General features: G+C 45.0%; 1 protein-coding gene across 1 annotated transcript in view; it reads left to right on the top strand.

Moving 5' to 3' along the window:
* The window catches only part of col25a1 (collagen type XXV alpha 1 chain), a 227159-nt gene that overhangs the window by 58173 nt on the left and 156881 nt on the right, over nt 1-12105 (top strand). The window contains exons 10-11 of the mRNA XM_078544797.1: nt 4056-4082; nt 4217-4261. Of these exons, the coding sequence (XP_078400923.1) occupies nt 4056-4082; nt 4217-4261 (72 nt within the window). The remainder of the gene's footprint in view (nt 1-4055; nt 4083-4216; nt 4262-12105) is intronic.

Raw genomic sequence — 12105 nt, 5'->3', positions numbered from 1 at the left:
AGCGGGATGCAAAGCGGGTTCACATCGGCCTCCAGCGGGATTGGCGTTGCACCATGGCGGACACCATAGGGTGATTCCGTTGTGCTTTAATGCCGGAATGAAACCAATTTTTGCCCTTCCTGCCATATTGTTTCACCCCCACGCGGCCCACCATGACACTCGATGCCAGTGGGGCCAGAAAATTCGGGACTGTGTCTCTTCCTGTCACATTTTGCTTGTTCTTGCCAAAATCGCCTCACTGCTCTATGTCCTTGACTTTACTCTATATTTATAAATTTCCCTTATTTGAATCATGCCTTTTTCCAGAGCCCTAGTTATACTGTTCACCAGGACACTGGTCCCAGTCTGGTTTACGTGGAGCCCAACCCAACAGAACAGCTCCCTCTTTCTCCAGTACAGGTGCCAGTGTACTATGCAGTGAAGTAGAAGAGAATGTATTAACCTTTGGTTATTTCAAAATCTTGGAAAATACCTTTCAGTTGAACACCATTGAAACAAAACTAAAAAAAAATTGCATTTACCAGGAGATTCAATGACACTCATCTTTTGCAAACAAATTGCACATGCTGTAATCACAAGAAAATTAAGCATGAAGTCTACTTCCATTCAAATAGACCCTTTTACAGGCCAGTCTTTCCTAGAGACCAAGGACAGAATTCTAACATTTAGATCCACTTGTGGCGGGGAAGGCCGGCAGCAGATCTGAAGGCTAGTGAAGCGGTCTTTGCCATGCCTTTTTTAATTCACTCACTGTATAAACATCACACTTCCAGGTTTCCAGACCAATCGGAGTGGGCCGGTGTAATGACAGACCGCCCTGGAGAGTTCAAGCTGAATTATTTATTTAAAGGGGCCCCCGCAGGGGTCCGTAATTGAACTGTCAGGATACAGAGAGCAAGTGTAATGATGGAGCCCAGTATGGGAAGGCTGTTCTTATTTCTGTAAGGCATCTCTGGAGGTCATCCTGCAAGCTGGAAAGGCTCGCAGAGAAAGATCCTTCCAGGTAGACTGGAGGAAGTGGCCAGCCTCTAAAGCTAAGCAGGCATGGCTGGATGTGGTTCAGGGGGTGAGTAGCAGGAGTGTGGCACCTCGCAAATGAATACAGTACCCAAAGAGGTTCAATTAGCAGGAAAGGTGACTGTCACCCCACATTCAAGTGCAGCCCCCAGCATGACTTCCCCAACATTCTCCTCCACAAAACTCCTCAGACTAGCACATCTTGCAGCTCCACTCGTTCCTCTCTCTCTTCAGGCACCCTCTCACATCCCCACTTGAAGAGCCACCACTGACACTCACTTTCATCTTATTGCGATCTCGCATCCATCCCTCAGTCAACAAACATAAACGTTGGCCTTCCATCCTCTCAAAACATTCCATTTCTCACGTTCATAACTCTCTACTTTCTCTCCTCGCAGAAGAGAACGTACAACTGTAGGGAGAGGCACCACCTTGGAAACAGTGGCCCCCTGCTTGGAGCATCAGACCGATAGGCAACCGAGTACATGCTGCTCTCACTAATGGCCTAGTCAGTCTGCAAGTTTAAGTAAGATTGAAGGAAGCCTCACCTTGGCCAGTCAGGGCGTCACGTAAGTGCAGCAAAGTGCTCCCCAGCTCTTGACTAGCAGGAAAACGCAGGTGGACCATGGGAGGGAAGATGAAGAATGGGCATCTGGAAATGTGGACTCTCAGCATTCTCACTCCTCCCCCTTTCCCCCACCCTCTCAGTCACAGTCCCAGAAACTGCTTCCTGTCCGGATGGCCAAGTATGCCCCTGCTCAGATGCAGGTGGAGCAGTCTTTGGCGGGACTCTCGCAGGCTCCAAAACCCAGTGGATGTTGGCTGAGAGCACCCCAGCTGTCAGAACAGGGGAATGAGCAAGCTATCTTCAACTCTGCTCAAGCCATAGGGGCACCATGTAAAAGTGATAAAAAAAGGAAGGGAAAGACATTGTGGTTTCACAAGGGGAATCGCTTGGGTGTTTAAGAGTCTTTCACTGTATCAATTTCATTGTCAATGTTTATGCACCATAAACTTCATTTTAAGTCTCCAGTATCCAATCATCATTGTTGCCTCTCTCCTGCCAAGTGGTAATCTGTGCCTTGAGGAAAAGGGCATCTATCAGCCATGATTGAATGGCGGAGCAGACTCGGTGGGCCGAATGGCCTAATTTCTGCTCCTATGTCTTATAGTCTTATGGTCTTATGGCATGCACAGAGTAGAAGGCAAGCAATGGGCATCAGTGAGATGGAAGAATTATTGACTGTGAGAACGCTTCACGCTTGAATCATCCTGTATGAGTCAGTCAGGGGCATCTCTGGCAGATAGGTGAGCAGCTGCAGGAGCCCTGGCCGCATCAGGCTCCTCCTCCTGCTGCTCTTCCTCCTCCTTCCCCGAAGAAGCAGAGAGGCCCTCATCCTCCTCCTCCTGTAGCTCCAGTTCCCTCTGCTGCTCTATGTTGTGCAAGGCACAGCAGACCACTATCATTCTGGACAGCGATTCTGGTGGATAATAAAGGGAACCCCAAGAACTGTCCAGGCACCTGAATCGCATCTTCAGCAACCAAATGGCATACTCTATGACTGCCATTGTGTTCATATGGCTCCGGTTGTGCTTTCCCTGTTCAATAGTTGTATAGTTCCTCATAGGTGTCATTGTCCCTTGTCTCCAAGAAGCCACCCACTGAGTGATTGAAATTACAATGATCTGTGGGAGTCCTGACACTGAATGAAGGCATCATGGCAGTTAACTAAGGATATCGTGGTTATATACCAGCTGAACATTAATGGAGTAAAATCCCTTTTGATTGATGAATCCTGCTGGCTGATCTGAGGATGCCTTGAATGTCACATCAGTGCAGTCTGTCTCCCTGTACATGTGGCAATCCAACCATTGCAGCAAGTTTGAGGGGTCTCTCATTCTGACTGGCCTCATCAGTAGCAAAGTAGATATAATTGGCAGCCTTGGCAAACATTGCAACTGTCGCCTTGGAGATGCATTTGTGAAATCTTGCAGATGTCACTAGCAGATCCCTGGAAGGGGCAGGAGGCAAAGCAATTCAGGTGACCTGACGGCCATTGGCAATGCATACCCACCTTGTCCATTTAGAAGGAAGTCTTGTTCCAAGAACCTGCAGACGTTGGCAACAGCCTGCCAAAAATGTCTGAGCCTGCGCCTCCTGAGGCAGAGCTTCTCAGTCATGTTCAGGAAGCTGGTCCTCTTCCTGAATACTGGATGCTGGAGGTCTCGCCTCCTTCAAAGTGGAGCTCTTGTGTTTATCCCCCTCGGTCCTATGGAGATCCTGATGACTGAGGAAAAGGCAGCTGCTGCTCCTGCTATCTGTAGATTTGCTGCTGCCACTCCTTTAGTTCCTTATCAGACATCCGAGATAGAGCTGTATAAGATGCTCCCATGCTGCTGAGAAGGCCGTGACTAGAGGCACATGCAGATCAAAGTCACAGAAATAATCTCAAGTCATGAAATTTACCTCTAAAGCAGTGAAAACACACTCTCAGAATAAGTCCTGGGAGCAAAAACCTTTCATTTAGGCAAAGAAGCAATTGGCCATATCGTTCAGTATTGTTAAAGGTTTTCCATGCATGTCAATCGCCGCTATGCTCACGTGTTGTTTGACCCTGGCAAACTTCAGACCACTGAGGAAACATGTGCACTAGCAGTTAAAGCCAGAATGAAGGGTTAACTCTTCAATCAATGACCGCTTTGCATAATTAAATCGCAGAGCACATGCAGAGTTTATATCCAGAGGTCAGAGGATCATGTTGGATTTCCAACATGCTGGCACTCTTCCTTCTTTAACTCCCAGCACGCACCAACATGCGCAGCCAGCCCTCCATGTAGGTTAATATCCTCGTCCAAAACTCTGGTCTTCATCACAACTTGCTGAGCAGTAATGTCAAGCATAAAGATGAATTCAGTTTTCTATTTTTTAGATAGAGATTCTCATGTTTGGAACAAGTGTAGTTTTAAAAAGAAATCTACTGTTCATTTGTCATGTTCACATTCAGGATTCTTTTCTTTCTCCTGTTTCCTTTCATCAGGGTGAGATTGGAGGTCACGGTGATAAGGTGAGAACCGTACTGTGTTCAATTATTGTACTTCTTACAATTTTAATTTAAGTTTACTTTTTATTGATTTAAGGTGAGTCTGACTGCATTCTAATAAAGTGCTTCTTTCCTCTTCCACTTCCTATGTTGCTCAGGGTGATGTTGGGAAGCCAGGACTGAAAGGTGACAAAGGAGGAAAGGTAAATTCTTCAATAACTGGACTGATTGGGTGTAATTCCAACCTTCCCATGCTGGGCGGGAAATTAAAAAAAAAGAGCAACCTGACACAAGCCCACCCACTTCTGGTTTTAATGAAGCTGCATCGGGGCAAGGTGGGCAGAGATGGCGTGTTGTGGGGGGCAGTGGCTGTACAGGATGACCATCTGCTCTCAGGAGGCAGCTCAGTCACTGAAATCTTTTAAGGAGGCTGCTTGCCTCCATTTTAAGGTTGCATTTCTTTTTAAATACATGCAGGTCCTGGGAAACCTGGCATCTGAAGGGAGACATGAAGGGACAGATCAATGCAATCTGTCAAACTCCTACCTGTAATCTGTGGGCACCTACCCGCTATCTGACTGACGCCAACTGCCAACAATCGGTCCTAAATCCACCCCCCCACCTGCCCAACCCTCCGGCGATCTGTACAATATTGCTTCTCGGCAATCTGTTGAATACCCTCACCCCCAGGAATGTTTTGCATACCCCTGCTCCCACTGCCCCAGCAATAAGTCCAATCCTCTCCCGATGATCTGTCCCACCCTAACGCCCCACCTGCCCCCTCCTCAAATGCCTGCCCCTTGACAAATCCCTGGCCATGGCCTAGTTTCTCAGGCCTACCTGACCAGAAGCCAACCAGCTTTTCAATATGGTAGTCTATGGTTGAGAAATGGTTAATTTAAAAAACAAAATCAGTTCCTATAATTGAGCTGGGCAGAATCTCTGGAAAACTCATTCTTCCAAGCCTTATTAGCTGTGGCTGAGTTGGTAACACATTTGCCTCTGAGTCACAAGGTACCAAGCTCATGTCCCACTCCAGGGCTTGAGCACGAAAATCTATGCTGACACTCTTAGTGTAGAACTAAGGGAGTGCTGCACTGTTGTGGCTGTTGTTTTTCGGACGAAACATTAAATCAAGGTGCCTCTGGCCAATAGCAACCCCTTAATCAACATTGCAAAAAGACAGATTACCTGGTTATTATTGCATTGCTGTTTGTGGGAGTTTGCTGTGTGCGAACTGGCTGCTGCGTTTCCTACATTACAACAGTGACAACACTTCAAAAAAGGATTTCATTGGCTGTAAGGAGCTTTGCGATTTCCGGTGGTCATGAAACACGCTGTGTAAATGCAAGGCTTTTTTTTTGCTTAATAAAAACAGAAAATGCTGGAAAAACTCAGCAGGTCTGGCTGCATCTGTGGAGAGAGAAACAGAATTAACGTTTTGGGTCCATGTGACTCTTCTCTGGAGCTTTCTTTTCCTTTATTCGTGACCGTTAAGTTCCACCTCCCCCAGCTCCATTACTGTCATTATTGGGGATAACATCTTGATACTGCTAAATTCTTGAAGAAAGCCGTGAGGTTTCAAAATGATTTGACTTTTTGCAAACAAATTGCAATTAGATTCAAATTATTCAATAGTTCTGTTATTTTTTGCCCTTTCACTTTACAGTGCAACCACATGTAGCATTGCCAATACTAGCAGCAGAACAATAACATAACTGATCTCGGGGTGCTGGCTCCAGCAGTACTGGACTCCTGATAACCTGAAGCCCTTTCATCTTGACCTCTGGGACCATGACATGTTTTAATAAGGATATCAGGAGCAGTGTGCATTAATCAGATAGAGGAGCTCCTGATAGAGTTCTACTGCTGAACGAATAGGCCATCACTTTGCCTGATCACAGACGGATAGAATCCTTACATGCTGTGCGGCTACGTTTTTTTTCGTTTGACGTTTCTTTGTTTTGAGATCCACTCCATTGTGTAAACAGGATCGATTCCACAAAACTAGCAGCCTTGTGCTGTGTTGTAGGATCACTTCATGAAGCAGTTTGGCAATATAAAGAAGACATGAAATTGATCGATTTACATTATTCTCTGCATCCTTTTCAAAAACATTAATAGGCCCCAAGTTAGATGGGTTTCAAGATGAGAGTGAATTGCTTCCCAGAAGTTATCCTGCTGATACAGTCCAGTTGGGCACTGCAAACTAGCACAAAGATGCTACAGGGTTTCTAAACGTCATAAAGACACAAATAGATAGAAAGAAATTGAAGAAGAATCTTATTTTTACAAAAGCCTTATCACATTCTCAAGACATCCCAAAGTTACATGAACATGACAATTTGCAAACAGCAAAGGCATGGGTAAGACCTTTTGAAGTTATCTTTCAAAAGGTTCCCTCATCCAGACTACGGTTCACGGCTCCTCTGGGGGGGCTCTGAACCACGAGGCTCTGAGGTGCTGGCTCAACTCCATCAAAATTGCAGGGGTCTAGGAGATGCCTACCCCTGCAATAGAACTGGTCAGGTTGGGAATGCAGGGTGCCGGCCCGCTACCCACACCCTTCTCCCACGTTTGCAAAAATTGGGGGCTCTGGGAATAGGGAATATAGGAACCTAAATCAGGTCCCATCCACCATTTTTAAAGATCCGCAGTCTCCCCAACTACATGAAAGTCGAGTCCTATAAATCTGGTTTAGAGGAATACACAAAAAACAGAATGTAATACGAAAATGGTCATCTGTAGAACGTCTACATTGCAACAAAAATGAAATGCCAGTCCTCAAAGAATTAGCAACATGATTAGATATTGACTTTTGTGACTACCCAGAAACATTACAGTAAGGAAAATTTGTAATTTCTTGAAAATGTCTGTGAATCTATAATCGGTTTTAAGATGTTTGAGAAACATGTCTAAGGGTTTGCATCAATCATAAAGGGGTAAATTAATTTTCTTGAATAATAAGAAATCACTGGTCTATGTGATTTGGCAACCGTTGACCTAGAAGTAGAACCAACAGAAAGGAAGTTAACATACAAAAGCCGTGTGGCCCAGACACAAAAGGGTGCTGCAGACTAAGGAGAGCTGCAGCAGTGGGGGAAACAGAGAAGGCACATTTACAAGGAGCTGTGTGTGTGTGTGTAATACAGTTAGGACAGAAATCTGAAGACAGGGTTAGAGCAGGGATTGTGAATTGGTTAATTTTACTGCTGCTGCTTCGGTTTTCCAGAGCCAACTAGACCATTTAATGGGATTTATTGAAGGAATGAGATAAGGGAATCTCTGGGTAACCTGTGCCATCAAGACTGTTGTGAACCTAGCTAAGGAAACTCCTGTAGGAGAGTACTGTCTAGGTGACCACCTCCAGGAACCTCGGATGGAATACGGCTACTGGTGAGCGCAACTTAAGGGCTGAATTGATTGAGTTGGAAAGTGAGAGATCCTACATATCAGAGGCCAAGGTACAGAACTTTGGAAATGCATGTGGTGCCTCATGTCTACAGGGACTGATGTGAATATTTCTGGATGTGTAAGACATATCTTTGTTGTCCCTACCGTTCGAAGTGAAATTTACCTTTTATTTTAAGTATCATTTGTCTGTTACTTCATGTTTAATTTGCATTGGTTCTGATTCATGTTAAAGTAAAAGTTTCAAAAAGTGAAATCTTATTGGTAAGTTCTTCATTCGGGGTGATTTGGTAATGGTTTACTGATCTCCCACGGATTGTACTGTCTTTATGTAAGCTGTAACCAGACAATGGCCTTGTACTGTGTGAAGATTAGTTTAGCAGCACATGAAGCATTTATATTAAGTTCTTTTACCCACGGTTTTAATAAAGCATTAACCTATTTCAAATGAACTGATTAACGCCTCTATTAATACGGGGGAAGAAAGAATTTAATAGAAGTCTATTAAGTGTGTATATGCTAATCTTCACACACTACAATTTAAAGGCCAATGTGACTTGATTTCAATTACCCTGTTATTGTTTACGTACAATGGGGGTGACTATTTTAGTTTGATAACACAGCCCTTTGCAGTACTGTCAGATCACAATGATTATTCACTTGCTGTAGCTAGAAAAACAGCACAGCTTTTTGTCTCCTCTTGTAACAACTAAATTGTAGCCTGTCTTAGAGAACGTGTGGGAGAGCTTTTCTGTAATTGCTTTTTGAGGAGTATTGCTTTACTTCAATTCTGATGCATTTATAAAAGAGCTCAATTCTGTGATTTTAAATAAGCTTTCCAAATGTACAGATGAACCTTTTCAGGACCAACTATGCAGAGATTGCATAAGACATTTAAAATGATGTATGCTTACATTAATCCAAGTTCAGAGAGTCTGCGGTTCTCTATGGTTGTAAAATTCATAAGACTGCCAGCAAACCAAATCATCATTTTCTCACAATTCAAATCTGCACCATTTTCTTCACATTAGGGTTAGGTACAGTCAAAATATACGCATCATATGTTATAAAATTATTGGACCTGTGTCTTGGTGTGGTTCTTGGCAACACATCCAAGTTTAGCTATCTTTAAATTATTTTTATTCATTCATTGTTGGCGGGTGGGCGAATCGGCCAGGCAGCCTTTTGATTTTTTAGCAAACCTCGTCCACAATTAAATAAAAAATAAATATAAATTTTTGGGCAGGATTTTTATTCTGCTGATGTTATTGTGAGTGGGTTCCATTCTTAGATCATTCTTTTCAGATTTTAAAAGTCTTTATTTTTGCTTTTAAAATTGGTCAGCTCCCTGAGGCAGTTCCCTGCCTTCAGGGAGCTTTCAGTGCACGCTCCCCCGTGCATACGCGGACTTTTGCGCTTGGCACTCCTCCCACCCCCACCCCGGCAACGCTGAGGTTCTCAGCATGCGTTTCACGCTGGCTGTCCGTTAATTGACCAGCCAGTGTGAAATCACGGTTAGCGGCCACTCCTGGGCCCACACTTCGCGGCCGCCCGATGACCCAAAAATCCTGTCCCATGTTTTCCAGTCCTTTCCTACAGTCAGGAAGTTTAAAAATTGTCAGTAAGAAATATTCTTCCCCGCTCATTTCCTGGCCGGCTACCAGCAGCTGGTTAGCATCCAGCACCCCCTGCATAGGTTGTGCACCAGACAGCTAAAACATGCTCCACTTGAGCTGAACATGATAACTGTGAAAGAGCTGATGGCAAAATCCAACCCCGGCCAATTACTGTGCCATCAGTCTACTCTCAAACATCAGCAAAGCGATAGAAATTGTCATTGACAGTGCTATGAAGCGGCACTTACACAGCAATAACCTGCTTACTGACGCTCAGTTTAGGCTCTGCCAGAGCCACTCAGCTCGTGACATCATTACAGCCTTGGTCCAAACGTCGACAAAAAAGCGAAACTCGAGGTGAGATGAGAGTGACTGCTCTTGACATCAAGGTAGCTCTTGACCAAGGGTGACATCATGGAGCGTGAGCAAAGCTGGAGTCAATGGGAATCAGGGGGGTAACTCTCCACTGGTTGGAGTCATACCGAGCACAAAATGAGATCGTTGTGATTGTTGGAGGTCAATCATCTCAGTTCCAGGACATCATTGCAGGGGTTCCTCAGGGTAGTGACCTGGGCCCAACCATCTTCAGCTGCTTCATCAATGACCTTCCCTCCACCATAAGGTCAGAAGTGGAAATGTTCACTGATGATTGCACAATGTTCAGTATTTTTTGCAACCCCATATATACTAAAGCAGACCATGTCCAAATGCAGCAAGATCCAGACAATATCCAGGCTTGGACTGACAATTGGCAAGTAACATTCGCGCCACACAAGTGCCAGGCAATGACTATCTCCAACAAGAGAGAACCTAACCATCTCCCCTTGACATTCAATAGCATTACCATCGCTGAATCCCCCACTATCACATTCCTGTGGGTTACCATTGACCAGAAACTGAACTGGACCAGCCACATGAATACTGTGGCTAGAAGAGCAAGTCAGAGGCTGGAAATTCTGCAACAAGTAACTCACCTCCTGACTCCCTAAATTCTGCCAAGATGGGCCAGACAGCTGGAGTAACCCCACCTCAGCTATATGGTGGATCCCCAGAAGTATCATTGTGCAGTTAATGAGCTGGAATCAGGGTTCCCAATGCTTTAAAGAACATCTCCAAGAGCTGCCAGCCAATTGGAGGGCCAGTAGCTTTTCAGTCCCAGGAGTGCCACTGGGAGCAGTGGCCACAGCTGAGGCTGCCCCCAGCCGAGAGGACGCAGTGATGGACACCACCCTGGGAAAAAGGTGAGTGGAGCTGTGGGTCTCTGGGGCTAGTCATGCCAGCCCTGGTGAGGTAGTTGGTGAGGAAAGGGGGAGATTTTGTAGTGGGGCGGCCTTTGCTGCTGTGAAGCACTTCCATGGGCAACAAAGTACCCGATAAGGAGGGCATGCCCCCTAAGGGAGACTATCAGCGATCACCAGATAGTTTCCCCACATCACAGAGGACCCACTCAGCTGGTAAAATGCCAGCGGCTGCAGCAAGGGGTCCTTAATTGACCACTTAAGTGGATAAGGAGCTTCTGGGTGCAGGGCCATTCCTCCACCTTCCCCACCACTGGAAGAATGCCAAGACAGAGGGCAGATGATGAGCACTCCACCACCTGCCTCCTCTCACCATTTTCTGGGCCTCCCGCACCTCCCAGCCTGTCCTTCGAGGGCTTCGAGTATTGTCTGCAGTTCTGGAATCCGCATTATAGGATGGATGTGATTGCACTAGAGAGAGTGCAGAGGAGATTTACCAGGATGTTGCCTGGGCTGGAGAGTTTTAGTTATGAGGAGAGATTGGATAGACTGGGGTTATTTTCCCTGGGGCAGAGGAGATTGAGGGGGGAAATGATTGAGGTGTATAAAATTATGAGGGGCATAGATAGGGTAGACAGGAAGGAACTTTTCCCCTTGGTGGAGGGATTAATAACCAGGGGGCAAAGATTTAAGGTAAGGGGCAGGAGGTTTAGAGGGGATGTAAGGAAGAATTTTTTTCACCCAGAGGGTGGTGGCAATCTGGAACTCACTGCCTGAAAGGGTGGTAGAGGCAGAAACCCTTAAAACATTTAAGAAGTATTTGGAAGTGCACTTGCGATGCCATGGCATACAAGGCTATGGGCCTAGTGCTGGAAAATGGGATCATTGTTGTCAGTGATACTCTGCTCCTCCACAGGGTACGTTGTTGTAGCCTATGCAGGTGGAATCATTAGAAAACCACTGGTTGTAAACTTCAATTATTCATGCATTATTCTTGTTGTAAAATGAAAATGTTGAGCCTTGTTCAGTCAGGAATAACTGAGTTTTTAACAGTGTACTAAGTCATAATTACTGCTGTACAGCTTCTTTGGCTCTGAGAAACTAATTTTGCAAGTGTGGAGTCTCATTTCCTCAAGGGGATATTTAAAAATTGCTATTTTTTTAATTTTTATGATCTTTGTGCTTCTCCCTTCACCCCATGTGTTGTCCCAACCATTATTTTGTTTTCTGTACAATGACTTAAATTTGATTTATATTCTCTGCTTTTGACTTCCTGCTTTGCAATCTGTGAGACGTTTTCAATGTGATTAGCCAATCAGCCTGCCTGCTGACTACCCTGTTGTTGACAACCACAAATCCCTTGTAGGAGCTGCCAAATTCAAACTAGCATCAGAGTAGAGGAAGTCTGCACTCTTGAGTCTGTTAAATGTTTGTGGGCAGCTTTTTTGAGGTCAGTGGTAAGCACCGTCCCTTCACCACTGATCATAAAATCCAGAACGTAATATATTGTAATGTAACTGCCTAGAGTGATTATAAAGAATAAAAAAGAGAGAAAAAGTTAGCATGTGGTGGTAGACTATGTGGGACCAAAGTTTCAGGGGTGGTGATGGTCAGAGAAGTGAGGTGAGTGGGGTGGTGATGGTATGGTGCAGAATTTTAGAGTGGAACCTAGCCCTACTGCTCTTTTTTCCAGCTTATGATACACTTAATTTTCAATGGGTGAGGGCCTCCGATCATCATCTGTTTTTTGGGTGTGTTTGGGGATGTTCTCAGGATACCCCT

The sequence above is a fragment of the Cetorhinus maximus genome, chromosome 1 (assembly GCF_964194155.1).
Source record: "Cetorhinus maximus chromosome 1, sCetMax3.hap1.1, whole genome shotgun sequence".
In the NCBI taxonomy this organism is placed as follows: domain Eukaryota; kingdom Metazoa; phylum Chordata; class Chondrichthyes; order Lamniformes; family Cetorhinidae; genus Cetorhinus; species Cetorhinus maximus.
Note: the sequence above shows the minus strand (reverse complement) of the source record. Positions and strands in the feature narration are given on the sequence as shown.